A 23,951-nucleotide genomic window follows, 5' to 3' on the forward strand; every position below is an offset into this window, starting at 1 on the left:
TTCTACCAATGATATCCAGGTTTCCAAATACGATTCTCTACTACAGGAGTCCTTGAGAAATGGATAATTTTAAGACAGACACAAGGAAAGTATAAGATACTACGTAGGATATTGGGAGAATGGGTGGAATTTGATAAAGTGTGAAGATAAGGTGATGTGATTCATTAATGTTTAATGGTTAACATTTAACTGAGAAGTATAGTATCTGAAAAGATTTAAATCGTCGACATGTATATACATAATCACGTGACTGCCATGAGTTTAACGCAAAAATGGAGAGACGTACAAGAAAAAAATGGATTATTGGAGAGTTTTAAAAAAATTTCTAATGAAAACTTTTAAGCATTTATGGAAGTAGAGCTTGAGGCCCACCACCCCTACCGATTTTATGATGCTCTTGAAGAATTACAAGCTCATCTCAGGAGGTTCAGTCCTCCAAGTAAAGACCTGGACTTCAACAGGTGGTTAATACTAAGGAATCTAGCACCTTTCATGAATAAGTTTCTTTCTAAAGAAACTGAGCAGTTTTGGGAGTTTTCTCCTGAGATTTAGAGCAAGGGACACTAGAAGAGATTTTTAAGCAGGTATATGGGGAATCGGGAATGGGGAAGGCTGTTTGGGATGATTATGTCAGAAAGGTGATGGGGTCCTGTAACTTCGGGTCGGATCCCTAAAGGTCACCCTGTCACTTGGAGGTGACCTTTCTTTGACGTGATTTCCTAAAGTCTCTACCCACCACTCCCGGCTCACAGTATTTTCAATGAGGAGAGAGTAGTGATTACAAGGACACGGACGGGTTAAGGATCAGCTCACTAAGTTCTTCTTCCCACTGCCCTTGGTGGGGGGGTGAGGACAGAATTTCCAAAGGAGCACACACCCAGGGAGGAGGGGCAGAGGGAGAGAGGGGACAAACGACATAGATAGGCGGGACCCACGACTACTCACTTCCAAAGCTCCCAGCCAGCGCCCCACCTTGCCTGGCTGCCCGCGCGTGTCCGCCTGGGCTCAGGACCTTTGAGGGGCTCAGGGTGCGGGGCGCGCAGCCCGGGACTGTGCTCCAGCTGCGCGGGGGTGAACATGGCGGGGCCGCGGGCGCTGTTTCTCCTGGGCTTCCTCGTGCCCGCGCTCCTGCTCCCGGAGGCCGCCAAAATCCTGACCGTGTCCTCACTGGGTGAGTGCCCTGCCAAGTATCCCGAGACAGGCGTGTCCTGGGCACCGGTGCCAGAGCTCCGGCCAGCAGCCCTTGCACAGCGCGCCAGCGCCTGCGGTTTCCCAGACCGGGCTTGTGTCTCAGGCTGGAGGAGGGAGAGGCGGCGGGGGCCGTGGCGCCGGGAGGGGGCTCCACCTCCCGGAGAAGTGAGTTCTGGAGAATCACTGGTTTCCGGTCCACTCCTAAAAATCGGTCTGGACGCGCGTCCCATTGTGTGCATCTGGGGCCAGTAGTTGTGATCCACGGCTGAGCTGGAGACCGCGGGCCGCCTGCTCCAGGGCGCTGGAGGCTCACCCCTAACTTTAGCTGGGCGCGGTGGGTACCAGCAGCAAGTGGGAGGCGGAGTCCATTTCAGGCCCTTGGAGACCGAGAACGGGTGCTCTTGGGGGCAGTGGTGCAAATTGGGATGCTTCATGACTAGGAAACCTGGGGATCCCAGACAGAGGAGTGGACCTGGGGCAAGGGAGTCCTTGGGCTGAGGGTCTCTCTCTCTCACCTGTCCTGCTAGAAGTTCTGACAGACAGTGAAGCAGTTAATTCTGCACATTGTGGACGTAGTTTTACTTTCTTTCCTTTTGCCCAAACGGGAACAGAGGATGAACCCGAAATCTTAATCAGGATAAGGAGTCAGTATAGGATGGAGTTTCCTCAAGATTTATTCAACCCATCCTGAAGCCTTCTGGGTTCCCTCATTCAACCCATCCTGAAGCCTTGTGGGTTCCCTCAGTCCCTGCATTTCCTGAGAGGGAAACTGAGGTTAGGGAAATGAGGTGCCCTGTGCAAGAGCCCCATGCATCTCCGGAAAGGCACCCGGGCAGTTTACTCAGGATTTCTTAGTCAAAACCATCCTCTTCCACAGATTCCACTCTGTCGCTCCTTACAGTGGGGATTTCTAAGAATCAGCATTTAAAAATCCCTTGCCACATTTTTCAGCCTTTTTTCCTTTCTTCAAATTTTGTGATAGAGACAATGGAGAACAGAACCGTCTGCACCTCTGCAAAGTACCTGCTCCCCTGCTTCCGACTCTGCAGGGAGCTGATGGCGCTTTGGGAGGTGCTAGAAGCCTGGCCTCTGCCCCTTAAGGGCTCTGGCTCACCGAGACTCACATGACTGGCCGTGACTATAGGGACCCCTTCCACGTGCACCCATTTCCTCCACAAGTTAAATGTGAGCAAGAGCAGGCGGCAGGCCGAGGGGTAAGGGAGTTGAGTTTTTTGTCAGTGCTGTTCCCTCAGGCAACACAATTGTGATAGAAGAAGTAGAGTAATTGCCAGACATGCACCCTATCTCTGTAGTGCTATCCTCCTCTCTGCTGACCCAGTCACATGGGCCATCCTCTCCCAAACACCCTCCACTTCCCATCTTTGGCAAAATCTATGCCTTCCCTCTGGTCTGGGTTTTCCTGCTGCTGAGACCCATAGATTCAAGAGAGACGGCCCAGGATGGATGGCACAGAGTTTTAGGCAGACGTGGAGTGATGGGTCTTGGACCTGTCTGGAGGATTCAGCTTCTCTTCCCTTCGGGTCCCAGGGTTGGCCTCCTGTGGGTATGCTCCAGTGTCCCTCGCACACAGGATCCTGCAGACCCGGCCCTTGGGCCCCACAGTCATCCTGAATGTCTTAATTGATGTACAAAATTGAGGCTCCAACTGGCTCTAAGTGGTGGCTCCACATGTTTTCCTTGCAACAGCTGTTTCTTGGACTCAAATTCAAGCCCCCATATTTCTAACTCCTACACTATAATAAATTTCCAAAGAGGAGCATCCCAGAAATAGCTCTGGTTGATTGTCTGTTTGGACCCTTCGCATCCACATGCACAGCACTGTTCCACAGTGACCACCAGTGCTCTCATTTTTTTAGGACGTGGTGTCTCCATGAGCCCGGCTCACATGCAGCTTGTGCCTCAGAGTCAGGAACTCCTAAAACCTAAGCCCAGAGAAGCTCCTCACACTGACGGAGAGACAGAGTCAAGGGAGACCAAAAGGGTGTCTCTGTCAGTAAAGGAGATGAAGTGTCCTCTGGTTGAGACTGCCAGAGGCCAAGGTTCCGGGCAGACAGGGGCAGGCATCTGGGCTTAGGTTACGCAGAGTGAGAAAGGGGACTGAAGAAACTCATCTTCCTTTCTTCTCTATCAATTTTCTGTTGTCTTACCCAGATTTCCCTCCTGCCACCTCACAGCACTTTCAGACCCTCTATTCTTATCTTTACAAAAGTGAAACTGTGTATTGTTCCTAGGAGGAAGCCATTATCTGCTGTTTGATCGGGTGTCTCAGATCCTTCAAGATCATGTTCATAATGTCACCATGCTTCATTATGGAGGAAATATTTTAATCTCAGGTAGGTTTTCTGCTAGTTATTGAACTCTTCTATCCCAGCAATGAGAGACAATGTCTTTTGTATATTATGCTTTGCAGAAAATCTTTTGAATCTCTTTTTAGTGAAATATTGGACAAAATATGTGTTTGAATGTGTTTATGTTAATTGGTGTATATGTTAATTAGGCTCTGTACCTGATGTCTACATACCATACCTCCATATTTTACCTTTGTCGTGACCCTTCATTTTGGGCAAGCCACCATATGTTATTATTGATCATATGATAACTACTAGTCTGTGTTGTTGCTTAAATTTGTATTGAACAGAAGTGTTCAGCCATGTTTAAGGCTTCTATTATATAATTACAGCTGCTCTTCCTATTTCGTAGGTTACTTTCTGCTCCTGTTATAAGACCTGAAATTTAAGAAAGCTTCCTTAGGATGCCTTTTATTTAGATACTAGGAACAGAATCTATCACTGAGATTATCTCATATTCTTGAATAATCAGTGACTGCCCATGAATCGTGCATAGGAATATCGGAAGTTTTTGGGTCACTGAATCCGAAGAATTTTAGCTCCAATGAAGCTCATCAATCTTGTCAACTGTTTTTTGTTGACAAGCAAGGACACAGAGGCCCAGAGAACTGAAATGATTTGTTCAAGTTCACATGGAAAGTTAATAGTACAGTTGGGTGTATCTGGGACTTTAAGTAGTGGGTTTCTTATTCAAACTTGCTGGAGCTATGATTCTTTAAAATGTTCCAAATCTGTGATGAAAAAATGTCTGAATAATTATAAAATTTGAAAATGAACTTCAGGCTTTGTTATTGTTCAAAATGTTCTACAACAGTTTTGATCACCTTCTAGATTGGGTTCCATATTGTTCACTGAATATCGTTCTATACATACCACCAAGTATCTGCCTTGACTGTCAGTCAGGGTAGTTGAAGCACATGATCATTTCATTTCAGTGGGTCCTTTGGCTTTGAGAAACTATTGAAAGCTTTTGTCCTTTTACCTGTTCTACAAAATCTAAAACAATTCACCAGATGCACGGCCCCCTTAGGTTTATCCTTGGGCCCAAGTTTTAATAGTCCAAGTTTTAATATTCTTTCAATATTCACATACCAATGGAAATTATTGAGGTTTTTAATGGAATATTAATTTTTCTTTTAAGGAGTAGATTTGCATAGAGTTCTGACTCGACAATTCTTATCTCCTTCAGCCAGTTAATTCAGCTTTCTTTGGGTGCGTAGGTAGGAGAGAAGATCAGCAGCTAATAAGGAGGTTCTGTCTTGGAATTCAGGCTTTGGATTGGACTCCTGGGCTCCTCCCTTTACCTATCAAGTGGTGCTCACTGGGCCTTGGGAGGGAAACATACAGTGTTTCAGTCTGTTGTCATCAGGTGAGGTCAGCTTCTTACTGTTTTGGGGCTTATAGACTCTGCTTAAAAGATACCACCACCTTTCCCTCTGAATTTTCGAACCAATTGAGAGAAAGTTATAGGGGTTAGACTGATGACGATCAAAATGTCACCTTCATCAAGCTGATTGGGGAACCTTATTTTTAGGCTTCATTGTATGTCAGGGCTGAGTAGCGGCTTGGAAAGAGGCCCTGTATGCCATGTGGGTATTGTTTTACCTCATCATTTATGGTGGCCATTTCAGAACTTGGGTGATATCTTCATATGTATGTGTAGAATTGTTCCCAGGAAGATTCAAACTCCAGAGCTTTTGCCTATGCAGATGTCTTTGGTATTCTGGAATTCTGCCTTTGGAATTCGAGCTTCTATGACCTCCCCAAAACCTGAACTCAGTCTCCTGCACTTGGGAAGACGTCCAGGCCAGATTTGGGCACCTCCTCTATGAACTGTATCCCAACCAGCCATCATGCAGAACCTGGTGTCCAATATCTAAAAAACATCTTACCATGTATTTACTATGTATTATGTTGTTTCTAAACAAAATAATTTTTTGTACTTTGAAGTAGGAAGTTTCTGTTGCCAGCTTTGGGCGCCAGATTGAAGTTCATTGTCTTCATTATTTAAAGCATTGTATTGACAGTAATAAACTGCACATATTTAAAATGTACATTTTGAAATATTTGGTTATATGCCAGATTTCTAAAGTGGCTGTAACTCTGACACTCTGACCATAGCTGTATGCAAGGTCCGTGTCCACCGCATCCTTCTGAGTATTTGGTATAGTTAGTCTTTTTGATTTTAGCCATTTTTGTGCAGATGTTTAGTTGCATTTCATTGCAGTTTTTATTTGCATTTCCTTCGTAACTAATGAGGCTAGGCATTTTTTCACCTGTATATCTGTCATCCATAAATCTTCATGTTTGTCAAATTTTGCCTATTTTTAAATAGGTTTTTTTTTTTTTACTGAGTTTTCAGAGTTCTTGATATATATTTTGGATATAAGTATTTTATCAGATATAAGCTTTGCAAATATTTTTTCCCAGTCTACATGACTTTTCGTTCTCTTAGCAGAGTCTTTTGAAGAGCACAGTTTTTAATTTTGGTAAAATCTAATTCTGTACTTTTGCTACATGCATTAGTAGGAAAATATGATTTTTTGTTTATTCTCTGAATATGTTTTATTTCACTGATTGATTTTCAAATGTTAAACTAATCTTGTATTTTGGGAACTAACCCCACTTAGTCAAGGTGTATTTTCTGTTTTATATACTGTTAGATTGGGGTTGCTTAAATTTTGGCTTAAAATTTTACATGTGTGTTCATGAGGCACATTCCTCTGAAATTTTCTTGAAATATTTTTTTCTGGAATAGTAATCAGTGCAATGCTTTACTGCAGATAATGAACTGGAAAGTGTTCCCTCCTCAGTTTCTGCAAGAGTTTGCTTAAAATTAGTATTATGTCTTCCTAAATTGTTTTATGTACAATGAGAATTAGGATGTCCCTCCCCAACACTCAAATTAGGTTTAGATGTTGTGATTTATGGCATCACATAAACATCAAAAACAGTTATAAAAATTAGATGAACTCTATGGTTTCTTTCAGCTCTAGGATCCCCAGATTCTTAGGAATCCAAATGTGATCTGGGGAGCCAACTGTCCTTCAGGATGGGTTAAATAAAAGTCTGTTTTGTCTCATATGAGCTTAGATGCTCTTGCTTTCTTTTGGTTTTTAATTTGCATGGAATTTTTAAAGTTGTTTTCCTTTAAGTCCTTCTGTGTCTTTGAATCTAAAGTGGGTCTCTTGTGGACAGTGTGAATAATATGTTTATATCTACTCTGCCAATCTCTGTCTTTTGATGGAGAGTTTACTCTGTTTACATTTGAAGTAATTACTATTTAGGAGAGATTTCCTTGTCATTTTGCTATTTGTTTTCTGTATATAGCTTATAGATTTTTGTTCCTCATTTTCTGTATTACTGTTTCTTTTGTGTTTAGATGATTTTTTGTTTTGAAATATTTAAATTCCTTTCTCACTTCCTTTTGTGTATATTCAATAGCTATTTTTATGTAGTTACCAGGGGGATTAAAATTAACTAAATGTCACTAAAGCTATGGTACTCAAATTTAAATTATACAAGCTTATGTTCAATAACATACACAACCTGCTCCTTTATGGCTCCTTCCTCTCCTCTTTTGGTTGTTGATGATGTCACAAAATGACATTTTTATATATTATGTGCTCCAAAACGTAAGCTAATCTTTAATTTAAGTGCATTAGTTTCTTAAATTTTCTAGAAAACATAATTGGAGTTACAAATTAAAATAATACTAACTTAAAAATAATAACTTTAAAAAAATGTACTGGTCTTTCAAATCTAAGAAAGCCAAAAGGTACAGTAACAAATCATCGCTGCAGTAATGCTACTGACTTTATAAGCCCCATTTATTTACCTTTACTGAGATCTTCATTTCTCCATACAGCTTTGAGTTACTGGCTAGTTTCCTTACATTTTGCCCTACGGGACTCCCTTGAGCACTTCTTGCAGGGCAGGCTCTAGTGGTTTTGAATTTCCTTGGTTTTTATCTATCTGGGAATATCTTAGTTTCTCTGTCACTTTTGCTGGATGTAGGATTCTTGGTTGACAATTCTTTTCTTTTAGCACTTTGAATATAATTGCCCACTGCCTTGTGGTCTCCAAAGTGATTAGAAATCTTCTGATAATCTTATGTAATGAGTCATTTTCCACTTGCTGCTTTCAATATTCCCTTTATCCTTATCTTTCTAAATTTCAAGTGTCTTTATATGGGAATCTTTAGTTCATTTTACTTGGAAATTCTTTGGCTTCTTGGATATTTATATTCATGTATCTCATCAAAGTTTTCGGCCATTAATTCTTGAAATATTCTCTCTCTCTTACTTTTTCTTCTCCTCTGGCCTGCAATGCATATATTGGTCCCTTAGCCTATATGTTGTCTTTTCTTTGATCATTTAACTTTTTGTTCCTCAGACTTGATAATTTCCATTGTCTTATCTTTGGGTTCACTGATTATTACTTCTGCCTGCTCAAATCTGCCTTTGGATCATCTCTTGCAAAATATTCATTTCATTTGTTGTATTTTTTCAGTTCTAGAATGTCTTTCAGTTTCTTTTCAGTTTTCCTGTCTCTTCATTGATATTTCTATCTTTTTCATACCCTGTTTTCTTGACTCCTTAAGGCAGTTATTTTAAAGTCATTGGCTGGTATATCTGCCATGAGATCCTTACAGGGACAGTTGCTGTCAATTTATATTTTTCCTTTGAATGAGCCATATTTCCTGTTTCTTTATGTGTCTTGTGAGTTTTGTTGAAAACTGGAAATTTGAATCTAATAATGTGGTAAATCTTGAGAAGAGACTTTCCCCTTTTCCCAGGGTTTGCAGTTTTTTTGTTATTCTTTTTATTTACTTAGTTTTGGTTGTTTAAAGCTGCCTCTGAGGTATAAACTTAGTTCTTTCTCTTTTTTTTTTGAGACTTTCCCTGGACATGAATGGACACGCTCTAATTTTCCTGGTATATATAGTTGTTTTTGAATGTCTTAGTCTGTAATTTTTGTCTCCCAAAAGAGAAAAAGAGAATAATGAAGGAGGTAAAAAGTGTATCAAGCCTTTTCAATCCCATAGAAATTCATTCAGCCAGAAGGGAGATGCTTGCAACAATTTGGGTGGTGCAAAAACAATGGGTGCCTACCTGTTTGTCTGTACATCTATGATCAGAGGCAACAATCAGCAATCAGAGCACAGATACCTGGTATTTGGAGAAGATCCCTTCCACCTACTCTGACTTCTGACTGGTGTGCAAGCTTCTCTAAGAACACATGTATAGCAGCCTGCCATGAGGTTGAGGAGTGGGGAATTAGTACTGCTAGTGGGATAAGAGCTGAAATTATCTGCAGCTTAACTTTCACTGTAAGTTGCAAGCCACCAACTGAGTGAAATTCCAAACTATTATTTAGACAGTTTCTGCAGGTACCATTGTTGCCTAGATGGGGAGATAGTTTCCTGGTACTTCCTACTTGACCATCTTCCCAGAATCCTTCCAGCTCTCTTTTAACCTATAGATTTTTTTTTCCCCAGAATTTTTGCATATAAAAGATGAATGTATTTGGGTGAATTTGTATGTTAGTGTATATATGTGTGTGTGTGTGTGTGTGTGTGTGTGTGTGTGTGTGTGTATTATATATATAAAATGAAAGTTTCACCAGTTTCTATGGGAAAGTGTGTCCAGGATATTCTTTACACTGTCATGTTAGAGGACCCATAATGGTTGTTTCTTGAAAGTGTCAGGGATGGAAAGGCCTTCAAGGGACCAAATAATTATTTTCTGGAGTTTAACTGAGGTGCCATGGTTTTATGGTTTGTATTGGGCATACGTCCTTTCGTGAGAGCCTTTGTGAATGCATGTGGTCGTGAGTGTGGTCAATGAATCTCTGCAGAGGATGATGTCCTCAATGTAACGTCATACATGTGTCCTGGAGAAAGTTGAATGTGGTTAAGATTTTGCCAGCAAACACATGAGCAGGGCTGTTGTGGTACTCCATCCATGAGGAGTCAGTTAGAGATGATTTGTATCTTTCACAGAGGGAAATGAAGAGATACTGCAGCTGAGAGCTTATTAAAATGGAATTGAATTGAATGTGCAAACCAAATCTGTGATTTTTAAGGTGTTTATCAGTACTTAGATATAGTCATCAATTTCACTAACATTGGGATTGGGTCCTTAATATGATGGACCAAGGCATTAACATTATAGTAGTCCACTGCAAGGGCTCATTTATTCTCTCCAGATTTAAAAGCAGTCTAAATTCGGTTTTAATGGAGACAGTGGGGATAATCAGTCATTCCCTAACTAAACCCTTTGTAATAGGATTTAATGATTGAAGACACTATTTTAGGATATATTGGGTTGTATTAACAACTTTAATATGTTTGGCAGATCCGAAAGTTCTCTTTTGGTGCAGATGACTGTAAGTGCCACAACCTTACTTTTATTTTAATTTGTTGCTGTTAGAAAGAGTAATCATGCCCCCTGTGAGATAATTTAACAAATAGGTCATTTAGAGTATGGGATATTTAATTCCAGGAGTTAAGACAGGACATGTACATTTGACCTCTATTTAATATTCCTATAACTCCTTGGAGTATGGGAGGTGACTTGCTTAAATTTAGTGAGCCCTTCTAACGTATCTGTGACTTTTGCCTCATAATTAAGACTATTAAGTTTTGTCATTGGTGCATCTCATCTTATACTAACTTAGAATCTCTGATGTAGAGGCACAAAAGCCAATCTAAACCCTTTTTATTTTTCAGTTATAAATTTTGAAAAAGAAATGTTAGATTCCCAATATGTCAGAACTAAGACTTCTGTTTGTTTTTCCTCCTGACTCCTACACCTCCTTTCTTTTCTCCTCCCTTCCTTCTTTTGGTTGTAATTAGATATACTTTGGGGGTATATCTAATTCCAACCTGCTCATATTTAGAAGTTTCTTCCTCAGAGTGTGCCAACTAGTATCATTCAGGTTACAGGCTTCCCAGTGGTGATTGTGAGAGCCCTGAGATTAAGTTGGATTTGAATTAATGCCTTGGGGTGCTGGGGGATGCCATTCATGTTTTTCCCTATTACTTTATTAATCAAGATATTTTTTGGCTGCAGAAATATAATCAGCAACATAGCAAAGGCATTTTCAAGGGTCCTAGTGCACCATATACTTTCAGGAGTATGAATCTCATCATGCCACATGGTGACTGTCCTTCTTCACACCATTCAGTGGGCTTGTTAGTATCAGTCCTACCCCCGAGTACTGTTTACAATGGGGTCATTGCCTGGCTGAGACACACAACCCGTTGGTCACAGGATCCTACCTAGCCTAGTGTCAATCACTGCTCATGGTGGAACTGAGAAATACTACCTAATCTGACACAGCCAAATAGGGCCAGGTGAGAGACAGGACCTAGGGCCACTTAAAGGCTAAAGATGTTTTTTGTCTCTAAGTGCCAATTTTTGAGGCTTCCAGGTGGGAGTGAGGTGAGGGTTCCCTTATCTGGGTCTGGCTTGCTTGGTTTGAAGATGTTGCTCACACCAAGGAGGGCATGCTGGGGCTTCTCAGTTTGCCCAGGTAAGGCACAGAAGTTTCAGGGGGAGGTGGGGCTTAAACAATGTCTGCCATCAAAGTTCAGATATGGTGTCAGATTCTTTATTACATGTGGCTATCGGAGAAAGACTAGACTGGTAAGTAGGGCTGCAGAGGACTATCTGTTGTAATTTAGCCTTTGGTATTTTTTGGCTGAATAATAACCTTTGCATGTATCACTTGAATTAATGAAAATGATTTTTTGTTCCTTAAAGAGAAAGGACTGGGAAACTGGAATAAAAAAGATCTGTATTTAAATGCAGAGTATACTGCTCAGTCTATGTGCTGCCTTGACAAATTGTCTGACACTCCATTCATCTCTGTTTTCTTACCTGCAAGATGAGGAATAGCTAGCTATTCCTTTAAATGAAAGCCTTACATGGAAACTTCAAGTATTTATACTGAATAAAATTGAGTGAATCATTGTAAGGTTCTCTGTTAATATTATCGGGTCATACAATTGAAGGAATGAGAAAGAAAAAAAGAAACCTCAGAAAGCAAACATTCAAATAAATGAAGTTATTGGAATAAGCAAGCTATGATATCATTATATTAATGTTAATCAAGGTTGTGTGACATATGTAAGTATTTTCCTATTGGTGTCTTTGATTTAGAAAAGAAGGAAAAAACATACCAAGCTATCAGTTGGCGTCTTTCTGAAGACCATGAAAAGGAAATAAAGAAATGCTTTAATTTTTTTGTGACAGAAGCTCTGCATGGCAGGTAATTTCCTTTATTTTCAGAATGAAAACTGATTGTTTTAGTGATACAAATGAATGGTGCCTGGATATTTCGGGTGAGTTTAAGAGAATCGGATGTGTTGAAGGATGAATAGATGGAGGGAGGGATCAGTAATGGGGGAGGTGCATGGATGGAGCAGATGGGTATTGTACTGTCATTCATCCAGTCTGTGTACCATTCCTCCTTTACTAAAAGCATAGTGTCATAGACAACAGTCTTAATTAGATGTCAGTAAAATTTTAGCTTTAACTTCTGTGAATGCTCTAGCAAACATCAAATGTAAAGGCTAACAATTAGCTTCAAATAGGATTTTTAAAGTTTATTTTGTTTTAAATTGTTTAACTCTCAGGCTTGGAATATGTTAAACTCATGTTCAATTTAGGATTTGGGTTCTAACCTTGACATCAGAGTTTCCTTATATGAGGCAACAAGATAGTCACATATAAAAAGTCAGTATACAGATGAAAATTAAACAGAGCCTCACAGAATGAATCTAGCAGGCATGGCTCTATGAGATCTGCTACAGGTAAAGATGGCTTCCAAAGCTGAAGGACTTCAAATTGGCATTGATGGTGTGTGAATTTGGATCTGCCAGAGAAAGGGGTGAAGAAGGTGAGAACATTTTATGGAGCAGAAACATCTGGAACAGAGTGGCCAGGAGGGCAGAGAGTGTATGTTGGACTGTGGTTAAGATAGGGGACTGCTGTTAGATATGATCTTACTTACTAAATATTTTCTCTGAGCTGAAGATTTTCCAAAGTATTGTGAAATTAACACCTACAATGAACATTTGTCATTCATTTCTTTCTTACAGAGAAGCACATGAGAACTTTGTAAAGTTAATGGAACAACTGGGGACTCGATGCAGTCATTTGCTAAGGAGAAGTGATATCATGCATTCCTTAAAAAATGAGAACTTTGACCTGGTATTTGTTGAAGCATTTGACTTCTGTTCTTTCCTGCTTGCTGAGAAGCTTGGGAAACCATTTGTGTCCCTTCTTCCCACCCCATTTGGCTCTGCAGACTTTGGGTTACCGAGCCCCCTGTCTTATGTGCCAGTATTCCAATCCTTGCTAACCGACCGCATGGACTTCTGGGGTCGAGTGAAGAATTTTCTGATGTTCTTTGATTTCTCCATGAAGAACTGGAAAATCTACTCTACGTTTGACAACACCATCAAGGAACATTTTCCCAAAGGTTCTAGGCCAGTTTTGCCTCATCTTCTAAAGAAAGCAGAGCTGTGGTTTGTTAACTCTGACTTTGCCTTTGAATTTGCTCGGCCCCTGCTTCCCAACACTGTGTATGTTGGAGGCTTAATGGCCAAACCTGTTAAACCACTGCCACCAGTAAGTACACCTTAGCACTCAGTGAGGACTTGATGCAGAGCCCTTCAGTGCAGAGCTGGCAGCTGCCCCTGCCAGTGGGATCATGGGAGTGAAGTAGGTTGTGACAGCCAAAATACCTAATGTACTTCCTTTTATATTGTGTTATACTACATTATAATTTCATGTTATGTTTTATTATTTATTTATTTTATTCTGTCATATTCTATACTATTCTATTTTATTTTACTGTGATAAGAAAACTTATTATGAGATCTAACCCCCTTACAAAGCTTTCACAGTATAATGCATTATGGTCTACAGGTACCACATAGTACAGCAGATCTCTGAAATTATTATCTGAAATTCTTCCCCTATTGAATACTAATGACCCACTTTCCCCTCCTGCAAATCCTTGAAACCAACTAACAGTATTTGATTATTTTAGATACTTCATATAAGTGAAATCATACAGTATTTACCAATCTATGACTGGTTTATTTCACTTAGCATAATGTCATCAGTGTTCATCCATGTTTTCACATGTTGCATAATTTCATTCATTTTTAAAGCTGAATAGTATTCCATTGTATGTATAAACACTTTTTGTTTAACCATTCATCTTTTGGTGAACATTTAGCTTGTTTACATATCTTGGCTATTGTGGATAGTGATTCAGGAAACATGAGAGTGCAGATAGATATATGAGATCCTGATTTCAATTCTTTTGGGTATGTACACAAAAAAGGGATTGCTGGATCTCCATTTTATTTTTTACTGGAATCTCTGTACCATTTTTCAGACTGATGCACTGCTTTGCATTCCAGCAACAGTGTGTAAAGGCTGCAATTTCTTCATACCCTTAATTCTTTTTATGCTGTTTTTAAGAATGGCCATACTGACAGATGTGAAGAGATATCTTATTGTAGGTTTGATTTGCATTTCCCTGATAACAAGGATGTAGATCAATTTTTCATGTACCTGTTGGCCATTTGTATGTTGTCTTTGGAAAAATGTTTATTCAAGTCCTTTGTCTATTTTTTAATGATGTTACAAGATAATTTTTTTGCTATGTAGTTGTAGGAGTTTTCTAAATATTTTGGAGATTAACCTCTTATCAGGTATTTGGTTTGCAAATAGTTTCTTTACTGTAGGTTGTCTTTACATTATTTTGATGGTTGATGGTTTCCTTTGCTGTGCAGAAGCTTTTTAGTTTGACATAGCCCCACTTGTTTATTTTTGGTTTTGTTACCCATGCATGGTGCTATCTCATTGCCCAACATCATGAAGTTTTCCCTCTATATTTGCTTCAAAGAGCTTCACTATTTCAGGTCTCATGTTTAACTCTTTAATTTGTTTTGAGTTGAGTGTTTTCTATGGCATAAGGTAAGGGTCTAATTTTATTCTTGTGCCAGTGTATATGCACATGCCAGGGTAGGGGTTCAGGTGAGAGTGTGTTTTGATTACTATCTGCTGGCTTTGGTGAATCTGGTTATGCATTTGCCTGAGGTGCTGTACTCTTTCAGCTGGCTTTTGGATTTCTCCCAAGGGGAATTAGACTGAAAAATGTTGCTAAATTGGTATTTTGTAGGGGCAGGAATTTTGGGGCTTCCTACCTTGCAATCTTATTGACATTACTCACCAGCGTGCACTTTTAAGGAAGCACTTCCTGCAAGGGTCATAGAAGTACTTATTAGGTCTTACATGACCCTGAGACTGAGGACCTCCTTAAGAAGCATACCCTAGGATCTTCTTATGCCTTATCCTAGTCCTAGCCTTGGTGATAAAAGCATTTTAATAAGTTGACATTTTCATTTGCATTTTTCATGATCACTTGTACAATAATTATGTAGTGAGAAGTCACATATTAAAGAATTTTTAAGGAAATTAGGTACCCATGATAAAATACACAACAAAATGAGACATGGTATAAACAGGCAGGACTGCTTGGGACTGAGAGCAAGGAGTACACATATGATCTCCAAAGTTTCTAGGTGTTAAGTTCTAAACAGTGTCCAGGTCATGTAAATACAGAGCCTGAGCTCAGAACCACTGTTCTAGATGACTTCAAAAGGGAGGAGAGCTAAGTACTGATTGATACTGTAGAGAAGGTGTCTCATATATTATAAATCATGCCACCAGGAGAGACTGTGAGGATCTGCATTTTTATAAATGAGAAGACAGAGGTTCAGGTGATAAAAATAACTTTTCTAGAACCATTCAGCTTATAGTAGTAAAAGTGCAGATTTGACCTGGGCTTTCCAGGCACCAAAGTGTCTCCCTCTTCTCCACTGACTTTGAATTCCATGAGCAGAAAGAGTTAGGGAATGCTTCATGGACAACATGGGTTTGAGTTTATGGCAGCATTTTTAGTGTGTCATCCCTTCCCATTTCATGTAGCTGGGGAGGGAAGACATACCAGGTTGGGAAAATAGGGCACCCAGTATGTGGAGCTATAAGTGAGATGGCCATAAGCCTGGGTCTCTTTGGTGACTCTGGCTAGACCAGAGTAGTAGAAGATTCAGCTGCAAAATAAAACCAGACCAAAACACAGTCGATCTTATCTGACATGATGTGGGTCATTCTTTGGAACTGGGACATGGCTCATTATAGAGAGGAATAACAGAAGTTAAGGTTTATAATATGTGAGATAATGGATGCTTGCCTTCTACAATTTTCTTCTCTTTCTCCGATTTTTTTTTATTATGATAAATAAACACAGTACAAAAGTTACCACTTCAGCCATTTGAGGGGTACAGTTCAGGGGACTTAAGTGCTTTTTACCTTGTTGTGCAACCATTACCACCCTTCATCTCCAGAATATTTTCATCTTGTCATAGTGAAACTTCACATCCATTAAACAATAATTCCTTATTTCTCTCTGCCTCCAGACCTTGGCAACCACTGTTCTGTTTTCTGATTTTATGAGTCTGACTATTCTTGGTATGATATATACATGGAATCATACATTATTTGTTCTTCTTTGATGGCTTATTTCACTTAACATAATGCCTTCAAGATTTATCCATGTTGTGCCATCTATCAGAATTTCTCTTCTTTTTAAGGCTGAATATATCGTGTATATATACCACATTTGTTTATCTATTTATCTATTGAAAAGCACTATGTCTACTTACAATTTGACTGTTGTGAATAATGCTTCTATGAACAGTCATGTATAGATATTTTGTGTGTCCTTGCTTTTAATTCTTTTGGGAATATAGCAAGGAATGGACTTTGTGGATCATATGGTAATTCTATACTTAATTTTTTGAGGAACTGCTGTACAGTCTTTCAAAGTGGCTGTACCAGTTTACATTTCCACTAACAATGCACAAGGGTTTCAGTTTCTCCATATCCTCACAAACAACAGTCATTTTCTATTTATTTTTAATTTTTGACATTATCCATCTTAATAGGTTTGAACTGTCACACTGTGGTTCAATTAGAATTTCACTGATAATGATGTTCCCCATTTCATAAGTTCATGGGCAATTTATGTATCTTCTAGAGTCTCTGCCCATTTCTGAGTCATGTTTTGGTAGAGTTGTAGGAATTATTTAATATGGATATTGATAAATGATTTGCAATTTTTCCCCCCATTTCCTGGACTTCCTTTACATCATGTTGATAGTATCCTTTGAGGCACAAAGTATTTCTTTGTGATGAAATACAATTTATCAGTTCCTTGTTTTGTTCCCTGTACTTTAGGTGACATATCCAAGAAATTATTACCAAACCCAATGGCATGAAGAATTCTCCCTATATTTTCTTCTAAGAGTTTCATAGTTTTAGCTTGTATCTTTAGGTCTTTGATCCATTTTGAGTTAATTTAGTATTTGTTATGATTGAACTTCATCATTTTGCATGTGGATATCCAGTTTTCCAACAGCATTTGTTGAAAAGGCTGTAGTTTCCCTAATAAATGGTCTTGGTATCTTTGCCCAAAGTTATTTGACTAAATATACAAGGGTTTATTTCGTGGCTTTCCATTTTATTTCATTGGTCTATATATATATGTTTTCCAGTACCACAGTTTTTTGACTATTGTAGTTTTGAAGTAAGTTTTGAAATCAGGAATTGTGAGACCTCCAACTCACAAGGACATTTTTTGTAAGATTGTGTTGGGTACTCAGGATTTTTTTTTGAAATTCCATATGCATTTTAGGATGGGTCTTCTGTTTCAGCAAAAATTAAAAGTTGTTCAATATTGACAGAGATTGCATGGAATCTCTAGATCACTTTGGATAATATTTAAATCTCTCAGGTCTTAAGTCTTCTAATCCATGAAGCCTGGATTTCTTTCCATTTATCTGTGACCTTTAATTTCTTTCAGAAATGTCTTGTAGCTTTCAATGTAAATTTTTTCACCTTCTTGTCTAAGTTTATTCCTATGTATTTTATTCTTTTGGAACTACTGTAAATGAATCCTCTAATCTTTTTGAATGTTCATTATGAGTGTATGAGTGCAGTTGATCTTTGGGGGCTGATTTCATTTCTTGCTATATTCCTAAATTTGTTTATTAGTTCTGACAGGATTTTATTTTTGTTTTTGGTGTATGGTGAATCTTTAGTGTTGTCTACCTATAATATCCTACCATGTACTATTATTTTTTCAGATAATCTCTCTGCTCCTTTCTCTCTCTCTCCTCCTATGATTTTTATAACAACACATTTACTAATCCACACGATGGGGTCCTAAAGTCCCTTATTCACTTTTCTGTATTGTTTTTCCTTTCTGCTCCTCAGACTCGATAATTTCAAATGACCTGTCTCCAAGCTCAATAACTCATTCTGCTGTCTGAGCCTTCAGTTAAATTTAACTGCTGTTAAATTTAAATGCTGTTAAAATTCTTCAGTGAATTTTTCAATTCAGTTATTTTATATTTCATCTCCAGATTCTTTTTAAAAAATAATTCCTATTACATTTGCTACTCTCAGTTTGTTCCTATATTGTTTCCTTTCAGATGATTGCCCATATTTTCTTATAACAATTTGCACATATTTAGTCAGTTTTTAAAAAAGCATTTGTCCTCTAAATCTAATGCCTGTGGTTTTTCAAGAAAGGTTTCTGGAGATGTATTTTGTTCCTTTGAATGGCACATTTTGGCTTTATCTTAGCATACCTTATGATCTTTGATAGGAAAACGGCTGTTTGGAAAAACAGACCCCTCTGCCATTGTTTGCAGACTGCCACGGAAGCTCTTCACTAAGGAGTGAGGCATGTTTGATCCTTTGGATCAGACAGGGGTGAAGGCTTTAATATCTTTGCATGTATTTTCTGGGCGTTTGTCCTGTGTGGACCTTGGTGTATGCTCTTATTGACCTGATTCTTCCTTTATACCTGGCTACTTTTATTAGTTCCCAAAGAGTCTCACCAGAGTCGTCTTTGGGCCTTATACCCATAATCTCTCACCCGAAGGTTCTAAATTCTGTGGTATCCCCTCAGGTTTTGTATGCCATGCTGCCCCCTACAGTTTTGCAAGACTTCTACCAGCCTGATATCTGAGCTATACTGCATTTTCAGGCAGAGCTCCAAGTGTGGCAAGAGAGACACCTATCACTTGGAAGCCCATAAGGGGGTGGATTGTTGCAAAATGTTTCTATTCTTCTACTGCTGGTAATGACAAGGCCCGGACGTTGCCACGAGCCTGTGGCATGCTACTCCATGAAGAGTGTGGGGCAAGTGACAGTAAAAATGCCATAGAAACTCCAGCCATTTTGAGTGTGGTTTTTCCTGACTGCACATAAGTTTGTTTTCTATGTGTTATTTGCTATTTTCCCAAACCCTGAGAAGCTACTTGAGTCAGTCCCACAATGGATATGACACAGTGCAGAGGACACTGTGCTGACCTCAGAGCTATGAGATCAGTTTGAAGACAATGAGCTCTAGGCACTGACAAGAGGGTGTATTTCATAAACAGTGACGTTAATTATGGGCTGTCTAGGCTTTCACGAACAACTTCATTCACTTTTCCTTACTTCCCTTTCTCCAGGAGTTTGAGCATTTCATTGCCAAGTTTGGAGACTCTGGTTTCATCTTGGTGGCCCTGGGCTCCATGCTGGACACCTTTCAGTCCCAGGAGGCTCTCAGGGAGATGAACAGTGCCTTTGCACATCTCCCCCAAGGGGTGATATGGAAGTGTAAGCCTTCTCTTTGGCCCAAGGACATCGAGTTGGTAGCAAATGTGAAAATCATGGACTGGCTTCCCCAGAATGACCTCCTGGGTAAGGGCTGCCCTGGGCTGCTTGTCTTTTTCCATTTACTTGACTTTTGGGCCCCTCAAGGCTATGACCTTTAATAAGGAAATTCTATAGGTATGAGAAAAGCTGCCAATAGCTAAAGGGATGTCTCCAGAGGGCAGGAATGGATCAGCAGCTGCAGCTCTTGAGAAATAAGGCTATATTTCCAAAGGTAACAACAGCCATTTTCCACGCAGCCTTTCTACTCCAGTCCTGATCCCCGCAGCGAGGACGATGTTCTGTCAGGGTATTTCATCCGACCATATTATGACTCTACCACACTAACAAGTTCACCCAAAAACAATCCAGGGCAGTGTGCACCACAGAACACGTAACAGGGGACATGGTGACACTCTTCTCTGTGGCCTCTTGAGCACCTATTTAGCTACCTGCCATTATACAAACACCCACACATATTGATCATCCTCCTTAGAAGCATTAGAAATGAGCAGGTCATACCTTCAAAGAGTGGATGTCCGTGGTGTCTGGTGGGTGCACCAAGCTATCTGAGTGCCAGACTAGGTGAACTCCAGCCAGTTATGTGGCCCATCATTTCTCTGTAAACAGGGAGCCCTTACACCCTCAGGTTCCTTTTGTCCCTGTGCTGCTTTGGGCCCACCCCTCACTGCCATAGCCACGGACTGCATCATAAGTTCCTAATCGAGATAATGGCTCAAAGCATATTGGGAATTTAAGAGAGAGGAAGTGCTGCATATTTGATTCATAGAGCATGGGGTAGGGGAAAGGATTCCCATTCTCAGGGAAATACAAGTACATTCTGATGCATGTTGCTTTTGAGAAGTTGAGTTTGAAATGTACTCTTTGTCAACACTTGCTTTAGTGTTGTCTATGTAAGGGTAGGGTGGGCAGAAAGGAAGTGAAAATACCGAGGTATGTAGTCCATCATTCCTACTTTAAAGGATTTTTCATAAAATTGAGGAGAAAGTGCATGACTAAGTTTTATGAGTGCCACATGCATTTTGATGGCAGTGAAAGTGTGAAGAATTCAGATAAGAGGAAAATGAATGCACAGTGGAGGAGAGAAAGGGAGAACTAGAGAGTCAGAGAGAGAGAGAGAATGGGAGAGACAGAGACAGGGCCAGGCACACAGAGAGAAGTGGAGAGGAAGATGGAGAGGGAGGGAGGAACAGAAGGAGAGGAACGGAGAGAGTGCATCCTGGGAGAAGTTACGGGGGAAACAAATGGAAAAGCGAATTCAGAGGCAGAGTGAAGAGAGAAGGTAGGATGGATGGATGGATGGATGGACGGGTGGGTGGATGGACGGGTGGATGGATGGATGGGTGGGTGGATGGATGGATGAATGGGCAGACGGATGGGTGGATGGATGGATAGATGGGTGGACGGATGGATGGGTGGATGGGTGGATGTATGGGTGGACGGATGGATGGATGATGGATGAGTGGATAGATGGATGGGTGGATGGATGGATGGGCAGGAGGAGGAATATGCCTCTCTTACCACTCTCTTCTGAAGAATCCCCGGGTTCTAAGCCTTAGTTGGATGACATAGACTTAGAGGCATCTCTGTGCAGAGACAAGCCCAGCATCTTATGTCCTGGAACCTGTCCCCTTGAGTGTGTCCTAGGCTAAACGAATAAATTCATTTTCTCCAAAACACTTCGAGATCCCATGATATTTTCTTCTGCCCTTGCTGCTTTCCCCATTGTTCTGAAACTTCCCATTCTGAAATGTTCTGCTCTCTTTATTTCCAACAGCTCACCCTCGCATCCGTCTTTTTGTCACCCATGGTGGGTTGAATAGCATAATGGAGGCCATCCAACACGGCGTGCCTATGGTGGGGATTCCTGTCCTTAAAGACCAGCATGAAAATGTGGTCCGAATAGAAGTCAAAAATTTAGGTGTCTCCCTGCAGTTAAAGCAGCTGAAGGCTGAGATGTTGGCTCTGAAGATGAAGCAAGTCATAGAAGACAAGAGGTACGTGGCTCTCTGGGTCTGGGGGCACATACGCTGCATGAAGACAATAAACACGAAGGGTACTGTGTGGATCTTGTTTGCAATATAGGCTGAAGCTTCCTGGACACAGAAAAATGTATGTGTGTGATGCTGACCCCTGACCTGCTTCCTGGGAAAGGAAGCCCAGGCAATTTAGGTTATAGGCTGAGAATAACCTGCCTGAGGGGTGGTGAGGGACACGACGTACATACGGGGAGTCTCTGAGAACACTATATTTAACAGGCACTTGTGTAGTAGGGCTTCAACTGAGGCAGGAGGTAGCCCTTCTGCCCCCAACATGCCGCACTGTCCCCACGTCAGGCCCTTTGTCTGTGCTGCGCCCTGCAGCATCCTCCCCTTCTGCTCACAGGCAGCTCCTGATGACATTCAGGTCTCCCCTGCAATGTCGACTCCTCAGAGGGGTGGCTCCCACTCTGACAGTCCTACCTGGACTCCTCTCCCACCCACTCCCCTCGTGATTCATTATTTTCTTCTTAATAATCCTTGGGATCTGTAACTACCCCATTTCCTTATGTTTTAGATTTAGTCTGTCCCCCCACACTAGAGTGCAGAACCTCAGCTCCCCCAGACAGAAACCTGTGTCTCGTTTCCACTATGTTCCCAGGGCCCCCCCACTCAGGGCTGCCACAAAGTAACTTTGAATGAACTTCTGGTATGTGAGTCAGTAAAAGGGACCCATTGATGCCAAGGTAAATTGCCATCAGACACAATATATTACTTTGTAACCAAAATGGAATATCTTACAGGGTTTCAAGGATAGAAGCTCTGCCTCATGAATGTAGTACATCATATATACACATACCTACTTTTCCCTTACTGTGCCATAAGCCTTTCTGAGTGGAGACTAGTCTTGACTGATGTAGTCAATTTTTTACAGGTTAGCACTGAACATGGGTCTTTGCATGCAGGTATCAGTTTGAACTTTTCAAGGGACCCATCTAGACATTGGCAAGACCAGGCCAACATCCTTTCCTTGACACTGAGTCTTTTTTGTGCATACGGTGGAAAGCGCGTGTTCTGTCTAATGCCAGGTCGCTAAAACTTGTGAGTTCTCTGAGTATGTCATGCCCTGTCTTCCCTACAGGTACAAATCAGCAGCGGTGGCTGCTAGCATCATCAGGCGCTCCCACCCCCTGACCCCTGCCCAGCGGCTGGTGGGCTGGATCGACCACATCCTCCAGACAGGGGGTGCAGCACACCTCAAGCCCTACACCTTGCAGCAGCCGTGGCATGAGCAGTACCTGCTAGATGTCTTCTTGTTCCTGCTATTGGTCACTCTGGTTGCCGTGTGGCTCTGTGGGAAGCTGCTGGGCATGGCGGCTAGGTGGCTCTGTGAGGTCAGGAAGCTGAAGGAGGCCTGAGTCCACGTGCAACCTGTGGAGGGAGGGTTGGGAGACAGTGACTCTTAGAACGTTTCCCCAGCATGGACCGCCACTGGTGTCTTTTTCTCACAGACACTCAACAGTGGCCAGAAAATTGCTCCTTACAGTTCTGCCTCTGTTTAGACAGCCTTAGAAGCACTGCTGGGATTTTTTTAAAATTCTGGTAAAATAGACATCGCATACAAGCTTCCATTTTTATCATTAAATACACAGTTCAGTGACCTTCATGCTTTCACTTTGTCATGCCTCACTACCTGCCACACATCTCTACCATCCAATTCCACGTCATCTTCTCCTTACCAAAGTAAAACTGCACCGACTAAAGAGTAACTCCCATTCCCTGGCCCACCCCCTGCCTCTGTCCTGTAGTTGGTCAGAGCCAGCCCCTCCCAGGACCACGCTGTGCTCTCTGCCCTGAGGGGGCCCTCCTGCAGGGAGCACCTCCTTTGCTGGCAGGCCTGGCGGACTTCGACCCACAATCCATGCTGTGCTTTCCTGTGATTACAGTACCCTTTTCAAGAGTCCCGTTCTTCAAAATGTGGTCACGGAAACTTCACATGGATCCCGGCACCTCCATGTATGGCTTTGGGGCATCAGGCCCGGTGTCTGAGGCAGTGCTGAGACCTTCTTCGGTTTGGAACCTTCACATCCACCACCCCTACATGGCAGAGAACATCTGTGCAGGCAATCCCTTAGGAATAACATTCAGTCCCTAGTAACACAAACCAGAAATAGTATGGCTTTATCATGTGGGTTTTTGTTTGTTTGTTTGGTTTTTCAAGTCTAGATCAAATGTGGAGGCAGTCCGTGGAATGCTGATTTGATGGCTCTATCATGACTACAGAAGTTTCTCCCCACACCTCTCTTTCTATGTATCTATATAACATTTATATATATACGTGTGTGTATATATATATATGTAATTTCTGTTTTGTTCTTCTTTTGTAAATTGATGTACAAAATTGCCTTTCTTGTACAAGTTTTTCAAGAAATATTTCATTTTCAAGTGATTATGTTATCATATTTGCTTCTCCATTCTTAGATGAAATTAATGCTCCTTCTGAAAGTTTTCAGATTTATGGTGTCTGAGGGGTTTAAAATATAGAGAAGAAAACTTCAGACATATGTAGTGGCCCTGGGAGAACCATAGTCTTG

At 40.9% G+C, this 23,951-nt stretch overlaps 1 protein-coding gene across 2 annotated transcripts; it reads left to right on the forward strand.

Annotated features, from left to right (window-relative positions):
- Positions 1-23,951, forward strand: LOC108390838 (UDP-glucuronosyltransferase 3A1-like). Of its 2 annotated transcripts, none has more exons than XM_037002160.2 (7): positions 1-1,171; positions 3,444-3,545; positions 11,729-11,837; positions 12,670-13,201; positions 19,174-19,405; positions 21,156-21,375; positions 22,499-23,951. In XM_037002160.2, exons 1-7 carry the CDS (start codon positions 1,078-1,080, stop codon positions 22,773-22,775), a joined length of 1,566 nt encoding a protein of 521 aa, XP_036858055.1. In that variant the 5' UTR covers positions 1-1,077; the 3' UTR covers positions 22,776-23,951. The 2 variants fall into 2 exon arrangements, with proteins under 2 accessions (XP_036858055.1, XP_073093220.1); XM_073237119.1 differs by lacking the exon at positions 1-1,171 and adding an exon at positions 1,281-1,525.

Source organism: Manis javanica, chromosome 1 (assembly GCF_040802235.1).
Source record: "Manis javanica isolate MJ-LG chromosome 1, MJ_LKY, whole genome shotgun sequence".
Lineage (NCBI taxonomy): Eukaryota > Metazoa > Chordata > Mammalia > Pholidota > Manidae > Manis > Manis javanica.

What these genes read in the sequence shown, in the direction of transcription:
- LOC108390838 (XM_037002160.2), top strand. Translation starts at nt 1,078, where the DNA reads ATGGCGGGGCCGCGGGCGCTGTTTCTCCTGGGCTTCCTCGTGCCCGCG. An exon ending in AGGAAATATTTTAATCTCAG is followed by an intron (nt 3,546 to 11,728) that starts GTAGGTTTTCTG and finishes TCTTTGATTTAG; the next exon opens with AAAAGAAGGAAAAAACATAC. An exon ending in ACAGAAGCTCTGCATGGCAG is followed by an intron (nt 11,838 to 12,669) that starts GTAATTTCCTTT and finishes TCTTTCTTACAG; the next exon opens with AGAAGCACATGAGAACTTTG.